Source organism: Eschrichtius robustus, chromosome 19 (assembly GCF_028021215.1).
Source record: "Eschrichtius robustus isolate mEscRob2 chromosome 19, mEscRob2.pri, whole genome shotgun sequence".
Taxonomy (NCBI): Eukaryota; Metazoa; Chordata; class Mammalia; order Artiodactyla; family Eschrichtiidae; genus Eschrichtius; species Eschrichtius robustus.
Window position 1 is genome coordinate 15368870 of NC_090842.1, and position 18486 is coordinate 15387355.

The 18486-nt window shown below is 38.5% G+C and overlaps 1 protein-coding gene across 5 annotated transcripts in view; it reads left to right on the plus strand.

Moving 5' to 3' along the window:
* IST1 (IST1 factor associated with ESCRT-III) overlaps positions 1–18486 on the plus strand; it is a 43247-nt gene that overhangs the window by 11350 nt on the left and 13411 nt on the right. For all 5 annotated transcript variants that reach the window (XM_068527234.1, XM_068527237.1, XM_068527235.1 and 2 more), the window contains 3 exons: positions 11558–11660; positions 12094–12274; positions 13043–13130. In XM_068527234.1, the coding sequence (XP_068383335.1) occupies positions 11573–11660; positions 12094–12274; positions 13043–13130 (357 nt within the window). In that variant the 5' untranslated portion in view covers positions 11558–11572. The remainder of the gene's footprint in view (positions 1–11557; positions 11661–12093; positions 12275–13042; positions 13131–18486) is intronic.

Sequence of the window (18486 nt, forward strand, 5' to 3'; positions counted from 1 at the left end):
ATCCATCTTGTTTAATGTATATATTTTTTCAAAAATTTATTTTGGCTGTGTTGGGTCTTCGTTTCTGTGCGAGGGCTTTCTCCAGTTGCGGCGAGTGGTGGCCACTCTTCATAGCGGTGCGCGGGCCTCTCACTGTCGCAGCTTCTCCCGTTGCGGAGCACAGGCTCCAGACACGCAGGCTCAGTAGTTGTGGCTCATGGGCTTAGTTGCTCTGCGGCATGTGGGATCTTCCCAGACCAGGGCTCGAACCCGTGTCCCCTGCATTGGCAGGCAGATTCCTGACCACTGCGCCACCAGGGAAGCCCTAATGTATCATTTAAAGCTTGTGTTTCCTTATTTATTTTCATTTTGGATGATCTGTCCTTTGGTGAAAGTGGGGTGTTAAAGTCCCCTACTGTGATTGTGTTACTGTCGATTTCCCCTTTTATGGCTGTTAGTATTTGTCTTATGTTTTGAGGTGCTCCTATGTTGGGTGCATAAATACTTATAATTGTTATACCTTCTTCTTGGATCGATCCCTTGATCGTTATATAGTGTCCTTCTTTGTTTCTTGTAATAGTCTTTATTTTAAAGTCTGTTTTGTCTGATACGAGAATTGCTACTCCAGCTTTCTTTTGATTTCCATTTGCATGGAATATTTTTTTCCATCCCCTCACTTTCAGTCTGTATGTGTTCCTAGGTGTGAAGTGGGTCTCTTGTAGACAGCATATATACGGGTCTTGTTTTTGTATCCATTCAGCCAGTTTGTGTCTTTTGGTGGGAGCATTTAATCCATTTACATTTAAGGTAATTATCGATATGTATGTTCCTATTCCCATTTTCTTAAATATTTTGGGTTTGTTATTGTAGGTGTTTTCCTTTTCTTGTGTTTCTTGCCTAGAGAAGTTCCTTTAGCATTTGTTGTAAAGCTGGTTTGGTGGTGCTGAACTCTCTCAGCTTTTGCTTGTCTGTAAAGGTTTTGATTTCTCCATCAAATCTGAATGAGATCAGTGCTGGGTAGAGTAATCTTGGTTTTAGGTTTTTCTCCTTCGTCACTTTAAATATGTCCTGCCACTCCCTTCTGGCTTGCAGAGTTTCTGCTCAAAGATCAGCTGTTAACTTTATGGGGATTCCCTTATGTGTTGTTATTTTTCCCTTGCTGCTTTTAATATTTGTCCTTTGTATTTAATTTTTGATAGTTTGATTAATATGTGTCTTGGCGTGTTTCTCCTTGGATTTATCCTGTATGGGACTGTCTGTGCTTCCAGGACTTGATTAACTATTTCCTTTCCCATATTAGGGAAGTTTTCAACTGTAATCTCTTCAAATATTTTCTCAGTCCCTTTCTTTTTCTCTTCTTCTGGGACCCCTGTAATTCGAATGTTGGTGTGTTTAATGTTGTCCCAGAGGTCTCTGAGACTGTCCTCAGTTCTTTTCATTCTTTTTTCTTTATTCTGCTCTGCAGTAGTTATTTCCACTATTTTATCTTCCAGGTCACTTATCCGTTCTTCTGCCTCAGTTATTCTGCTATTGATCCCTTCTAGAGTATTTTTAATTTCATTTATTGTGTTTTTCATTGTTGCTTGGTTCCTGTTTAGTTCTTCTACGTCCTTGTTAAATGTTTCTTGTATTTTGTCTATTGTATTTCCAAGATTTTGGATCATCTTTACTATCATTATTCTGAATTCTTTTTCAGGTAGACTGCCTATTTCCTCTTCATTTGTTAGGTCTGGTGTGTTTTGACCCTGCTCCTTCATCTGCTGTGTGTTTTTCTGTCTTCTCATTTTGCTTATCTCACCGTGTTTGTGGTCTCCTTTTCACAGGCTGCAGGTTCGTAGTTCCTGTTGTTTTTGGTATCTGTCCCCAGTGGCTAAGGTTGGTTCAGTGGGTTGTGTAGGCTTCCTGGTGGAGAGGACTAGTGCCTGTGTTCTGGTGGATGAGGCTGGATCTTGTCTTTCTGGTGGGCACGTCCACGTCTGGTGGTGTGTTTTGGGGTGTCTGTGGCCTTATTATGATTTTAGGCAGCCTCTCTGCTAATGGATGGGGCTGTGTTCCTGTCTTGCTAGTTGTTTGGCATAGGGTGTCCAGCACTGTAGCTTGCTGGTCGTTGAGTGAAGCTGGGTCTTGATGTTGAGATGGAGATCTCTGAGAGATTTTCGCCGTTTGGTATTACGTGGAGCTGGGAGGTCTCTTGTGGACTAGTGTCTTGAAGTTGGCTCTCCCACCTCAGAGGCACAGCCCTGATGCCTGGCTGGAGCACCAAGAGCCTTTCATCCACACGGCTCAGAATAAAAGGGAGAAAAAATAGAAAGAAAAAGGATAAAATAAAATAAAATAAAATAAAGCTATTATAATAAAAAATTTAAAAATTAAGAAAAAATTTTTTTAAAGTTTTTAAAATAAATTTATTAATTTTTTAAAATACACAAATTAAGAAAATTTATTAAGAAAAAAATTTTTAAGTTTTTGAAATAAGAAAAAATTATTAAGAAAAAATTTATTAAAAATTTTTTTTTAAATTTTTTAAAATAAAAAATAAGAAAATTATTAAGAAAAAATTTATTACGAAAAAGAATTTTTTAAGTTAAAAAAACAAAAAAAAAACGGACGGACCGAACCCTAGGACTAATGGTGAAAGCAAAGCTATACAGACAAAATCTCACCCAGAAGCATACACCTATGCACTCACAAAAAGAGGAAAAGGGGAAAAATTAATATATCCTGCTCCCAAAGTTCACCTCCTGAATTTGGGATGATTTGTTGTCTATTCAGGTATTCAACAGATGCAGGTACATCAAGTTGTTTGTGGAGCTTTAATCTGCTGCTTCTGAGGCTGCTGGGAGAAATTTCCCTTTCTCTTCTTTGTTCGTACAGCTCCCGGGGTTCAGCTTTGGATTTGGACCCGCGTCTGCGTGTAGGTCACCTGAGGGCGTCTGTTCTTCGCTCACACAGGACGGGGATAAAGGAGCAGCTGCTTCGGGGGCTGTGGCTCACTCAGGCCGGAGGGAGGGAGGGGTATGGATGCGGGGCGAGCCTGTGGCGGCAGCGGCCCGCATGACGTTGCAGCAGCCTGAGTCGCGCCGCGGGTTCTCCTGGGGCAGTTGTCCCTGGATCACAGGACCCTGGCAGTGGCGGGCTGCACAGGCTCCCGGGAGGGGCGGTGTGGATAGTGACCTGTGCTCGCACACAGGCTTCTTGGTGGCGGCAGCAGCAGCCTTAGCGTCTCATGCCCGTCTCTGGGGTCCTTGCTGATAGCCGCGGCTCAACGCCCGTCTCTGGAGCTCATTTAGGCGGCGCTCTGAATCCCCTTTCCTTGTGCACCGTGAAACAAAGAAGCAAGAAAAAGTCTCTTGCCTCTTTGGCAGCTACAGACTTTTTCCCGGACTTTCTCCCGGCTAGCTGTGGTGCGCTAACCCCTTCAGGCTGTGTTCACGCAGCCAACCCCAGTCCTCTCCCTGCGATCCAACGGAAGCCCGAGCCTCGCCTCCCAGCCCCCGCCCGCCCTGGCGGGTGAGCAGACAAGCCTCTCGGGCTGGTGAGTGCTGCTCGGCACCGATCCTCTGTGTGGGGATCTCTCCGCTTTGCCCTCCGCACCCCTGTGGCTGCGCTCTCTTCCGTGGCTCCGAAGCTTCCCCTATCTACCACCCGCAGTCTCCGCCCGCGAAGGGGCTTCCTAGTGCGTGGAAACCTTTCCTCCTTCACGGCTCCCTCCCACTGGTGCAGGTCCCGTCCCTATTCTTTTGTCTCTGTTATTTCTTTTTTCTTTTGCCCTACCCAAGTACGTGGGGAGTTTCTTGCTTTTTGGGAGGTCTGACGTCTTCTGCCAGCGTTCAGTGGGTGTTCTGTAGGAGCAGTTCCACGTGTAGATGTATTTCTAATGTATCTGTGGGAAGGAAGGTGATCTCCGCGTCTTACTCTTCCGCCATCTTCTCATCCTTTACTTTTAACCTACCTACGTTATTGTATTGGTGTGAGTTTCTTCTTGGCAGTATATAGTTGGATCATTTTTTGAACCATTCTAGAAAGTCTAGTTAACATCTGTCACCATACATAGTTACAATTCTCTGTGTTTTGTGTTTAGATCATTTTTATTTAATTATGTAATCATTAGTATATTTGATTTTAGGTCTACCAATTTATTATTTGTTTTCTGTTTTTCATTTCTGTTTCTGCTTTCCTGCCTTCTTTTTGGGTTATTTGAACACTTTAGTATCAAATTTAAAATCTGTCAAGTTTTTTAGTCTATTTTTTGATACAGTATGTTTTACTGGTCACTCTAGAGATTACAGTGGCTGTACATAACTTTTCACAATCTACTTAGAATCAGTATTTTATTACTTATTGTGGAATATAGAAACATATAGGTCCCTTTGCCCTGTCCCCCTTTATACTATTATGTTGTGGTTTTCTTATGTATTACATCTACATACATTGATAAAAACCCCGTCAGACAGTGTTATTAGTTTTGCTTTTAACTGTCAAATATAAATTTTTTTTTTTTGGCCATGCCACTTGGCATGCAGGATCCCCAACCAGGGATCGAACCCACGCCCCCTGCAGTGGAAGTGCGGAATCCCAACCACTGGACCACCAGGGAAGTGTCCCTCAAATACGTTTTAGGAGACTCCAGAGAAGAACCATCTATTATATTTACCCAGATATTTGCCATTTCTGTAATATAAGATATAAATATTTGCTATTTCTTCCTTTTTTTAGTTTTCCAAGTTTTCTTATTAACTTTCCCTCATCTGAGAATGACTTATTTCACCTTTATTTCTGAAGGATATTGTCTCTGGATATAGAATTCTGGGTTGACAGTTCTTTTCTTTTGGCACTTTTTGGCCTCCATTGTTTCTGATGTGAAATCTATTATTTGAATAGGTCATCTATAGGTAACGTGTTTTTCTCTGACTGCTTTCAGTATTTAAAAAAATTTGTCTTTAGTGTTCAATTTGATTAAGATGAGTCCAGGCATACATTTCTTTGGAGCTCTCTGAGCTCTTTCAGTCTGTAGATCTATGTCTTTTGCTAAATTGGGGGAGTTTTCAGCCAGTATTTTTTCAAAAGTTTTTTGGTACCAAACTGTTTCTCCCATCCTTCTGGGATTCTGACAATGCAAACATTAGATCCTTTGCTGTTTGTCCTACAGATATCTGAGGCTTTGATCACTTTTTTCAATGTTTTTTATCTCTGTTTTTCAGATTGGTTATGTAGTATTGACCTATCTTGAAGTGTATTGGCTTTTTCTGCTGTCATTTTCTTTCTGCTCTCCAGCTCATACAGTAAGTTTCTTACTCTTGATGTATTTTTCATTTCTAAAGTTTGTTTCCTCGGGAATTCCCTGGTGGTCCAGTGGTTAGGACTCGTGGCTTTCACTGCTGGGGCTGGGTTCCACGCAGCCAAAAAAAAAAAAAAGTTTGTTTCCTCTTTATGTCTTTTGTTTCTTTACTGAGACTTTGTATTATTCATTTCAAGAGTATTTGGCCTTACCTGTTGCAACTTTAAAAAAAATTTTTTTTTTTATTGAAGTGTAGTTGAATTGCTGCAACATTTTTATAGTAGCTGCTTTAAAGTTTTGTCAGTTCCAACGTCTGTATAATCTCAGCATTGATGTATGTTGTCTTTTCAGTGAGTTGACTTTCCTCGTTTGGTGTATTTCACCCACTCTGTCCACACCAGGGGTCCCCTTTCTGGTCTCTCAAGGCAGGACTAGAGAGCTTCTCTTGATATTCTTCTTTTCTCTATGAGTGCTCACTTCTGGGTTTCAGGCTGCCTTGCATCTAGGCCAGTGAATATAAGAGGAAAAAAAGTGATAAACTCACTGCCACTTTATTGGCATGTCAAATTCTGGTCTCCATCCAGCTTCTATTATTTACTTTTCAGAATCTTCAAAGAGCTGCTCCATACATGCTCTTCAGGATTTATAGCTTCATTCAGTGAAAGGAATACTGAACCTAGAACCCTGTTCTTTACTTCTGTTTTTTAAGGACTATTCATGTTGTTCTAAGTATAGCTAGTTCATTAATTCTGATTTCTGGATAGTATTCTGTCATGTTTCTGTTACATTTTATCTGTCTTCTTGTAATGGACACTTAGCATTCCTCCACCTCCTTACTACCACAGAATCTGTATACATGTGTCTTCATGGTCTTCTGCACAGATTTCTTTCAGGGTATGATAGACTAATACTGCTAGAATATTGATAGATGAATAGAGTATTATTTAACCTTCAATGGAAGAAACTCATGTGCTACAACATGGACTATTGGAGTGTACTAATATTAGTACTCCATTGTGTGTGTATATATACACACATGTATATACATTTTGTTTATCCATTCATCTGTCAATGGACAGATTGTTTCCACTGCTTGGCTATAGTGAATAATGCTGCTATGAACATGGGTGTGCAGATTATGTTACTTTTAAGAAGTAAGATTTGCAAGAGATGTCTTGAGGATTAATCTCAGTTGTCTATGCCTTTTTGCCTATTTCATATAATTCAGTACAATGGGATATTTAGTGTCCTGCAGAATCATAGGGTTGAAAGGGACTTTAGAGATTATACTGTAAGAACTGAAATTATATTCACTATACTGTACTTATTATTGTAGAAAGGCCATTTAGCTTCAATTTTCTAGCTTGGTTAACTGAAGTCTTAGTACGGTGTAAACCTGAGGTTGCTTTGGTAGATGTAGGTTCTGGCTTCTTTGGTCTTGTGGAAAAATAATAGTCTTTGGGCTGGATACCTTCTGTTTCCTCCTTCAGAGCCACATACCATCCTTTTCTCTCTGATCTACATCCCTGGAGGCTCATTCATGTGTACCGTGTATGTGGGCCCCTTTGCTTTCTGGCTTCCAGTTGTAGGGTAGACGGATCGGCAGGAGGAATGAGGGCTAGGTATTTATTCCCCTGCTGCTTCCCTTCCAGGTTGCTGCAAGTGATCTGCATACCTCTGCCTGATTCCTGTCTGGTGGCCCTTTCCATATAGCTGCCCTCTCCAGGTTCTACTTCCTCATCTTGCCCCTTCAGGCCTAGATGTGTTAATGGTTCTGGGGCAATTCACTGTCCTTTGTTGGTTTCTCTAAATCTTACCCACACCTTTGTAAGTAGTTTCTCTTTTTAAAAATATTTATTTATTTATTTGGCTGCACTGGGTCTTAGTTGTGGCATGTGGGATCTTCGTTGCGGCGTGCGTGATCTTTAGTTGGGGCATGCGGACTCCTAGTTGCAGCATGAATGCAGGATCTAGTTCCCCGACCAGGGATTGAACCTGGGCCCCCTGCATTGGGAGCTGAGTCTTAACCCCTGGACCACCAGGGAAGTCCTGTAAGTAGTCTCTTTATTAAAGTCTCCTCCCATTACCCGGGTGTGGATACTGTGTTTCCAGCTGGCACCGTGATTGTTAGACTCCTTTAAAGGGGCCCTGTGATTTTACTTACTTTTTGTAAATTTGAACAAATACTATTACTGAATCGTAAGATTAGTAATTTAGGTTTATTTTTATCTGCTTTCTACAGTAGGTTTACAGTAGGGTTTTGAGGGGAGAGAAACTCCCCCACACATTCCCAGCCAAAAGATTAACAGTGAAATAGAGACCTCACTTCAGTATTTTCAACTTCCTTCACAGAGTTCGATTTATATTTGCAGCATAAAATATTTTTAAGCTCCTCTTTCAGAGAATTTTAGCACTTTTCTTCTTCAAGAGTCCCTATTCTTATGATTGTTTGGGTTCCTTTCTTTTCCAAGCTGTTTCAGTATGGTCCCAAACTAGCATTTGTGGATGCTGACCCATTTTAGGCAAATATGTGAAATAGAGATGTCTTTACACCCTCCGGAGTTTCTTCATGTTGCTAAAGCTACCCCCTTATAACCTGTCTCTTCCACTAACACTTTTGTGTCTTTCAGTGTCTAGCCACTTTAGATACCTATTCTGATAAGTTGTTCTTAATGTTTACTGATGAATTAACATTTTGCTTTTCTAAGGAGGCAAATGAATTTATTTATATTATTCTTTGTCTTTTGCTAGAAATTCTAAATTATATACTTTCTGAGGTAGATTTCGTTTTTAGTGTTAGCTTTAATGTTAGTCCAAATTCCTTGGATTTGAAAAGAGTTTTACATATAGGAAAAACTAAATCTGTTTTTGTTTGTTGTTTTAGTCTAGCCTTTGTCTTTACATATGTGTTTTTTTTTTAAACTCAGAGTTTGGAGTCATCCTGCATATATAGTCATGCTTTTTAAACTAATACCATTAATAAATATGTTAATAAATGCTTTTTATTTATTTATTTGGCTGCATTTGGTCTTCGTTGCTGTGTGCGGGCTTTCTCTAGTTGCAGCGAGTGGGGGTTACTCTTCGTTGTGGTGTGCAGGCTTCTCATTGCGGTGGCTTCTCTTGTTGCAGAGCACAGGCTCTAGGCTTGCAGGCTTCAGTATTTGCAGCACGTGGGCTCAGTAGTTGCGGCACACAGGCCCTAGAGCACGTGGGCTTCAGTAGTTGCGGCGCACGGGCTCAGTTGCCGTACGTGGGCTCTAGAGCACAGGCTCAGCAGTTGTGGTGCACAGCCTTAGTTGCTCCGTGGCATGTGGGATCTTCCTGGACCAGGGATTGAACCCATGTCCCCTGAATTGGCAGGCGGATTCTTAACCACTGCGCCAGCAGGGTAGTCCCAGTAAATGCTTTTTAAAAAATATTTTAGTGGCTACTTAAAATTCCATCATAAATATATATAATTTGTTTAACTAGTAAGAACAGTATTTCATTATTCATATGGTTCATTATTTCAATTTTTTGGTCTTAAAATGTGCTGATAAATATTTTTGTATAAAATTCTGTGCATGAAGCGCTGATTATTTCCTTAGGTTAAGTTTCTAGGAGTAGAATTACTCGGTCAAAATGTATATGTTTTTAAGCCTCCTGAAAATATTTAAAGTACAGATGTGACTAAAATTTTGTTTGCAAGTATTGATGGCATCTGATGATTATAGACTACTTAAGAACCACTGAGAAATCTTGACGTTTTTCTGTCATAACTTATAACTGTATCAGACCCCCAGTATTGTTATCTTTTATCTATGAGACAGTATCCACTGAAGAATTCAAATCCCATAATAATAAACTCCAGAGAACCATTATTTCTTTGTGGCCCTTACTGCAGTTGTTATTTTAGTTACTGATGTGATAAGTTTCTCTAACGAGACTATAAACTTCCATAAGGGCAGTAACCATGTCTGTTTTTCCTTACCAATATTATCTCCAGGGCCTGTCACAGCATAGTAGGCATTCAATAAATATTTGTTGAAGGGGGTTAAAAATATATATTGTATCACAATTGTTAGTACCAAAAATGATGTAGTAGTGTATGATTAGGATTGTTCAATTGGATTTTGAATTCAGATGCACTTAGGTTTTATTCTTAGCTCTACCACTTAGTTGCTGGCTGATCTTGGGCAAGTGCCTGGTAGAGTAAATGTTAGTACTAGTTACTGTTTTCCTGGCTGTTTTTCTAATTCCCATCTATCTCTGGTTATGAATGCCTTCAGAACAGGAATACTGTATGGATCTAGTCAGCACCAGAACCTACTATAGCACCTGACGTCATCTAAATAATTTTTGAATTGAAGTTTTGAATTTAGGATTATGAGACATGTGGCATAAGCTGTAATTAATGCCATGCTTCAGCTGTACTGAACTTGTGTTCTCACAAAACTTCTTGTTCTCTCTGGTACCTGGATTTTACACACATCACTCCCTCTGCCCGGGATAGTCACACCCTCTTTTTACCTTACGAATATCTTGCTTGTCCTTCAGGACTTGGCTTAGGCTTTTTCTTCTCCTAGAAAGAATTCTGTAACATCCCTGAGCAGGTTGCATGTCTTTTCTCTAGAATAGGTTTTTTAATCTTGACACTATTGACATTTTGGGCTGGATTTTTTTTGTTTGGGGCGGGGGTGTTGTCCTGTTCATTGTAGGATGTAGGCAGCATCCCTGGATGCCTGCTATATATGCTAGTAGCATCTCCTGAAATCACGACAAACCAAAATGTCTCCAGTCGTTCCCAAACGTCCCCTCTAGGCAAAATCACTTCCAGTTGAGAACTACTCTAGAATTCTAGTTCTTAGCAAATAGTAATGTAGTTGCCAGATATTCTTAGCTGTTTTTTTTCCAATAGAAAGAATATAAGTTCTTTTGATCACAAGGACTGTGCCTTCTAAATTTTTTTATCTCCAGCATCTAGCCATTGTCTGTCATAGAGATAATCAGCGAATATTTGTTAAATGGATTGAACATAATTTAGTATTATAATGGATCCCAGATATTTACCATTGTAAACTGGGACTTGGGTTAATTATTAAATGAAGTATAAAGGATTCTGCAGGCAGTTTCACAAAAGGAAAATATATCTGATGTTTTCTATTAGTGGTTTATGCACAGGCAGACATACTATTCCTAGTGTTTGTCCTTACATTGGGTATGTTTTTTGGTTTGTCTGTCCTTCGGTTACTTTGTTAGGCCTAGCTTTTGTTTGGATATTACATGTTTTGAAGTTCAGGTCCATAATTAATAGAGAGAAATAGTGCTGTCTTGATACAGAGTGCACAGTGGTCAATGCACAGTGTTATACCCTAAAGTCTTATGGGTGGAGGGAGTAGTTTTGTTGACTATAACTCTGCTGTTCAGTAAAAGTCTTAGTAAATAATAGCCTTCTGTTGTCGAATTTTATTTTATTTTGCTTTTTGTTCTTAAATTTTTTTTACTGAAGTATAGTTGTTTACAGTGTTGTGTTAATTTCTGCTATAGAGCAATGTGATTCAGTTATATATGTGTATACATTCTTTTTTTAAAAAATATTCTTTTCCATTATGGTTTATCATAGTATATTGAATTTAGTTCTTTGTGCTATACGGTAGGACCTTGTTGTTTATCCCTGTTGTTGAATTTTATAGAGCAGTTTTTTTAAACTTTTTTACCTCTTTGTATATTTCTTTGTATGTGGGTAGATGTTAATGATATTTCTGTGATCTTGGACAGTAGCTTTTTCCAAAGGCTAAGACTTAGGAGGATTTGAGGAATTAAGGTGATAATATTTTTGAATTTAGTTCTAAATTTGATAATCTTTCTTATCACTACTTCTTATCTTTTTTGGGGGAGAAGTAGGAGGCCTTCCTGCTTCTTTGTTTTTATCAGCCCACTCCTACACCAGTACAGAGATAGATACTCATTTTATCCATCACCAAGTTCTTTCATCTCTGTGCTCAAAATAGATCTCAAATCTAATCACTTCTACCATCACCACTGCTAACTATCGCAGACTAAGCTATTTTCATTTTTTGTTTGGACTGTTGTAATAGCCTTGTTCTTGGTTCTTTTGCTTCCATTGTTATCTCTCCCCAATCAGTTCTCCACTCAACAGCCAAATGACCTTGAAAAAATGTGAGTCAGATCATGTTATATTTACCTGTATTAGAAAACTACTCTGGTTTATAATGTCAAATAATCCACCCTCTAACTGGTCTTAGTTCCTGAACTAATTTTAACTTGAAAGTAGTCATTGTGCTTCTTATCTTTTTCCAGGAGGAACAGCACAGCATGCTGGGCTCTGGATTTAAAGCTGAGCGTTTACGAGTCAATTTGAGATTAGTCATAAACCGTCTTAAACTATTGGAGAAAAAAAAAAGTGAGTTATGCATGATTGCATTGTATTTTCTTTCCCAAAATACATCACTGAATCCTAGCACCTCAATATTGGCTCTTTCAGGCTAGCACTATGAAGTCTTAAGGATCCCATATCCTTTAGGTTTTGGATACATTTCTGCTGTCCTTTGTGACTAGTTAGACTGAATCACTTTGTTGCAGGGAAAGGAACATACTCTTGCTATGGAATAGGTAACGTGACTCCATAGGTGGAAATTTCTGGCTACACAAACAATATTCTCATCTAGACGAGGTAGCAAATTCTAGACTAGATGAGATGAGACTAAATTTGCTAAAGGAGGGTGAGCTAGGATATAGTAGAAACACCCACTTTTCTGTTTTGGGGTGGATGTCTGCCTGCAGGCCAGGGCCTAGTATACTACTACTTTGTGACTGGAGTGTGATTTGTGCTTTAGCGGAACTGGCCCAGAAAGCAAGGAAAGAGATTGCTGACTATCTGGCTGCTGGGAAAGATGAACGAGCTCGAATCCGAGTGGAGCACATTATTCGAGAAGACTACCTTGTGGAGGCCATGGAGATCCTGGAGCTGTACTGTGACCTGCTGCTGGCTCGGTTTGGCCTCATCCAGTCTATGAAGTAAGCTGGTTTGTCTTTTTTTTTTTTTTTTTTAAGCTTCATTGAGGTATAGTTGATTTAGGAAAAAACTTCACATATTTAATGTGTACAATTTGACGAGTTTGGACATAGACATACACCTGTACACCATCATCACAGTCAAGTTAGAAAACAGTCATCACCTCCAGAAATTTCCTTGTATCCCCCTTTTTTTTTTTTTGATAAGAACACTTGAGATCTGCCTTAAACATTTTAAAGCACTCAATACAGTATTGTTTAACTGTAGGCACAGTGTTGTTCAGCAGACCTCTAGAACTTTTTCATCTTGTATAACTGTAATGAAGTAAGGTATTTTGATTTGAAGACCTAAGTCAAATCACTTCTGGAAATTGAGAAAGGAGTAGTAATACTGGTCTCTTCCTACACATAGGGCGATAGCACTAAGGGACTACCACTTCACATACCCAACAACATCCTTCCTGCTATTCACTTGAAGGCCTGATCTCAATGTAGACAACTGTTGAAAAGAAAATTTGGAATCTGAAATCAAGAGGCCTAAGTTTGAGTCTTGGCTCAACCATTTCCTGAGTTTGTGACCTTGGGCTTGTTACTTAGTTTGTGTTTCCCCCTCCAAAATAGGATGACAGAAATGGCTTGAAGCCTAGAGTTAGTGTGAGAATCCAGTGATATTTGTGAAATTGCCTTAGAGGCTATCAAGTATGTGATACAGATGATGGGGTTTTGTTTGTTTGAAAGAATGTTAAATTTTATTTATTTTCCCTTAATTAGGGAGTTAGATTCTGGTCTGGCTGAATCTGTGTCTACACTGATTTGGGCTGCTCCTCGACTCCAGTCAGAAGTGGCTGAGTTGAAAATTGTGAGTACAACCAGTTTCAGTGCTGCATGTAGTTTTTCCTATTAGAAAGGTTGGTTAACATAAGTCACTTCTGCTTTTTTGACCACGTATTTTTGTACCCTTCTCATGCTGCCTTTGAGAAAGGCTTTGTAAACTTGTTTCTTCCTCCTTTTCAGGCCTTATATCATGGAACAGAACAGTGTTTTCCCAACTTGAGTAATTTTTCTAAGGGGCAAAGTTACAAATACCCCCCAGTTTTGTCTTAAATTATTTTTATTGTAACATTATTTAAGTATATAAAAATAGAAGAGTTTTTATACAACTGTAAACCAGTAAAGTTAAAATAACATTAAGGGAACGGATGTTTTGCTTCATTGATTCATTCCACAAATATTTATTGAGCAGATGTTGTGACTTGGGTGGGTACTGAAAGCACAGTGGTGAGCAAAATATGACACCAGCCCTACTCTTATAGCTTAGAGTCTGGTAGAAGAGACAGAAAAATTCACTGAGAAATAGCCTGCCACAACGTGGATATGGTACTGACTGTGACTGCTCAGGTACAAATTCAGTTGAGTTGTTTTCTCTCCTATTTTCTACATCTTTGCCAGTTATTCACTAGGATATTGTCTCAGTCTTATCTCCCAACCTATCTTACGAGATTTCCTTGTCTTCTGTATGTTTTTATTTTTTTATTTTTAAAAAATTAATTAATTAATTTATTTATTTTTGGCTGTGTTGGGTCTTCGTTTCTGTGCGAGGGCTTTCTCTAGTTGCGGCGAGCGGGGGCCACTCTTCATCGCGGTGCACGGGCCTCACTGTCGCGGCCTCTTTTGTTGCGGAGCACAGGCTCCAGACGCGCAGGCTCAGTAGTTGTGGCTCAGGGGCCTAGTTGCTCCGTGGCATGTGGGATCCTCCCAGACCAGGGCCCGAACCTGTGTCCCCTGCACTGGCAGGCAGACTTTCAACCACTGTGCCACCAGGGAAGCCCTGTTTTTATTTTTTTATTTTTTTTTATTTTTTTATTTATTTTATTTTTCACACACACACACTGTATTTTATTTTTACAAGAGATAAATAGACTGACACCAAGCATTGTACATGGATGACCACAACAAAAGCAACAATGATTGCAATTACCAAACATGAAACACACTCATACTATGTCATAATATTGACATTCAGTCCAGTAATCCTCCACTGTAACAGCTCCTTTACTTTGCAGTGAAAATTGATTTGTATATTCTTTGCCTCTGAGTCCTTGTGGGATTTTTTTTTTTTTTTAATTCAGACAGAAAGTCACAAAAATTATACTCATCCTCCTCAGTTCACTCAGTCCCATGTAATTAATTTTCTTTTTCATCCTGATCTTTTGTTAGCACTTTTATGAGTTCATCAGTTTTTCATTAGAGTTCTGAAAATGATTATTCATTCAGTTCAGCAGTACAGTCAGTTACCAGAAACCTGTACTTGTCAGAGTCTTTTCCATGAATTTCTTGAAGATGAAACCCTTTTATAGGAACATATTTGCAAAATCATCAGAGTACACCCAGAACTGTCTGTAAATGACAAAAGACTTAAAAATGACCACGGTTAAAGATTTGATGAAAGTTCATAATAATGCAGTTGACAAGAAAATTAGTTATTTCTGAGATATACATTTTAAAGTAATAACTAGGATTATGACTTATAACATTATACCAGAACATATAAGATTTTTAGAAATTTCATGTAATGTCTGAAACATTTATATTAACATATTTCCATACATATTTCCATACAAATACAAATATAAGATTTTTAGAAATTTCATGTAATGTCTGAAACATTTATATTAACATATTTCCATACAAATAACCCAATGAAAGTTTAGTATTAGTTGTTTTGTTTGTTTTTTTTTTATACTGCAGGTTCTTATTAGGCATCAATTTTATACACATCAGTGTATACATGTCAATCCCAATCGCCCAATTCAGCACACCACCATCCCCACCTCACCGCAGTTTTCCCCCTTGGTGTCCATATGTCCATTCTCTACATCTGTGTCTCAACTTCTGCCCTGCAAACTGGCTCATCTGTACCATTTTTCTAGGTTCCACATACATGCATTAATATACGATATTTGTTTTTCTCTTTCTGACTTACTTCACTCTGTATGACAGTCTCTAAATCCATCCACGTCTCAACAAATGACTCAATTTCGTTCCTTTTTATGGCTGAGTAATATTCCATTGTATATATGTACCACATCTTCTTTATCCATTCGTCTGCTGATGGGCATTTAGGTTGCTTCCATGACCTGGCTATTGTAAATAGTGCTGCAATGAACATTCGGGTGCATGTGTCTTTTTGAATTACGGTTTTCTCTGGGTATATGCCCAGTAGTGGGATTGCTGGGTCATATGGTAATTCTATTTTTAGTTTTTTAAGGAACCTCCATATTGTTCTCCATAGTGGCTGTATCAATTTACATTCCCACCAACAGTGCAGGAGGGTTCCCTTTTCTCCACACCCTCTCCAGCATTTGTTGTTTGTAGATTTTCTGATGATGCCCATTCTAACAGGAGTGAGGTGATACCTCATTGTAGTTTTGATTTGCATTTCTCTAATAATTAGTGATGTTGAGCATCTTTTCATGTGCTTCGTGGCCGTCTGTATGTCTTCTTTGGAGAAATGTCTATTTAGGTCTTCTGCCCATTTTTGGATTGGGGTGTTTGTTTCTTTGATATTGAGCTGAATGAGCTGTTTATATATTTTGGAGATTAATCCTTTGTCCGTTGATTCATTTGCAAATATTTTCTCCCATTCTGAGGGTTGTCTTTTTGTCTTGTTTATGGTTTCCTTTGCTGTGCAAAAGCTTTGAAGTTTCATTAGGTCCCACTTGTTTATTTTTGTTTTTATTTCCATTACTCTAGGAGGTGGATCAAAAAAGATCTTGCTGTGATTTATGTCAAAGAGTGTTCTTCCTATGTTTTCCTCTAAGAGTTTTATAGTGTCCAGTCTTATATTTAGGTCTCTAATCCATTTTGAGTTTATTTTTGTGTATGGTGTTAGGGAGTATTCTAATTTCATTCTTTTACATGTAGCTGTCCAGTTTTCCCAGCACCACTTATTGAAGAGACTGTCTTTTCTCCATTGTATATCTTTGCCTCCTTTGTCATAGATTAGTTGACCATAGGTGCGTGGGTTAATCTCTGGGCTTTCTATCTTGTTCCATTGATCTATGTTTCTGTTTTTGTGCCAGTACCATATTGTCTTGATTACTGTAGCTTTGTAGTAGAGTCTGAAGTCAGGGAGTCTGATTCCTCCAGCTCCATTTTTTTGCCTCAAGACTGCTTTGGCTATTCGGGGTCTTTTGTGTCTCCATACAAATTTTAAGATGATTTGTTCTAGCTCCGTAAAAAATGCCATTGGTAATTTGATAGGGATTGCATTGAATCTGTAGATTGCTTTGGGTAGTATACTCATTTTCACAATGTTGATTCTTCCAATCCAAGAACATGGTATATCTCTCCATCTGTTGGTATCATCTTTAATTTCTTTCATCAGTGTCTTATAGTTTTCTGCATACAGGTCTTTTGTCTCCCTAGGTAGGTTTATTCCTAAGTATTTTATTCTTTTTGTTGCAATGGTAAATGGGAGTGTTTCCATAATTTCTCTTTCAGATTTTTCATCATTAGTGTATAGGAATGCAAGAGATTTCTGTGCATTAATTTTGTATCCTGCAACTTTACCATATTCATTAATTAGCTCTAGCAGTTTTCTGGTGGCAGTTTTAGGATTCTCTATGTATAGTATCATGTCATCCGCAAACAGTGACAGTTTTACTTCTTCTTTTCCAATTTGTATTCCTTTTATTTCTTTTTCTTCTCTGATTGCCGTGGCTAGGACTTCCAGAACTATGTTGAATAATAGTGGTGAGAGTGGACATCCTTGTCTCGTTCCTGATCTTAGAGGAAATGCTTTCAGTTTTTCACCATTGAGAATGATGTTTGCTGTGGGTTTGTCATATATGGCCTTTATTATGTTGAGGTAGGTTCCCTCTATGCCCACTTTCTGGAGAGTTTTTATCATAAATGGGTGTTGAATTTTGTCAAAAGCTTTTTCTGCATCTATTGAGATGATCATATGGTTTTTATTCTTCAGTTTGTTAATATGGTGTATCACATTGATTGATTTGCGTATATTGAAGAATCCTTGCATCCCTGGGATAAATCCCACTTGATCGTGGTGTATGATCCTTTTAATGTGTTGTTGGATTCTGTTTGCTAGTATTTTGTTGAGGATTTTTGCATCTATATTCATCAGTGATATTGGTCTGTAATTTTCTTTTTTTGTAGTGTCTTTGTCTGGTTTTGGTATCAGGGTGATGGTGGCCTCATAGAATGAGTTTGGGAGTGTTCCTTCCTCTGCAATTTTTTGGAAGAGTTTGAGAAGGATGGGTGTTAGCTCTTCTCTAAATGTTTGATAGAATTCACCTGTGAAGCCATCTGGTCCTGGACTTTTGTTTGTTGGAAGATTTTTAATCACAGTTTCAATTTCATTACTTGTGATTGGTCTGTTCATATTTTCTATTTCTTCCTGATTCAGTCTTGGAAGGTTATACCTTTCTAAGAATTTGTCCATTTCTTCCAGGTTGTCCATTTTATTGGCATAAAGTTGCTTGTAGTAGTCTCTTAGGATGCTTTGTATTTCTGCGGTGTCTGTTGTAATTTCTCCTTTTTCATTTCTGATTTTATTGATTTGAGTCCTCTCCCTCTTTTTCTTGATGAGTCTGGCTAATGGCTTATCAATTTTGTTTATCTTCTCAAAGAACCAACTTTTAGTTTTATTGATCTTTGCTATTGTTTTCTTTGTTTCTATTTCATTTATTTCTGCTCTGATCTTTATGATTTCTTTCCTTCTGCTAACTTTGGGTTTTGTTTGTTCTTCTTTCTCTAGTTTCTTTAGGTGTAAGGTTAGATTGTTTACTTGAGATTTTTCTTGTTTCTTTAGGTAGGCTTGTATAGCTATAAACTTCCCTCTTAGAACCGCTTTTGCTGCATCCCATAGGTTTTGGGTCGTCGTGTTTTCATTGTCATTTGTCTCTAGGTATTTTTTTATTTCCTCTTTGATTTCTTCAGTGATCTCTTGGTTATTTAGTAACGTATTGTTTAGCCTCCATGTGTTTGTCTTTTTTACGTTTTTTTCCCTGTAATTCATTTCTAATCTCATCGCGTTGTGGTCAGAAAAGATGCTTGTTATGATTTCAATTTTCTTAAATTTACTGAGGCTTGATTTGTGACCCAAGATGTGATCTATCCTGGAGAATGTTCCGTGCGCACTTGAGAAGAACGTGTAATCTGCTGTTTTTGGGTGGAATGTCCTATATATATCA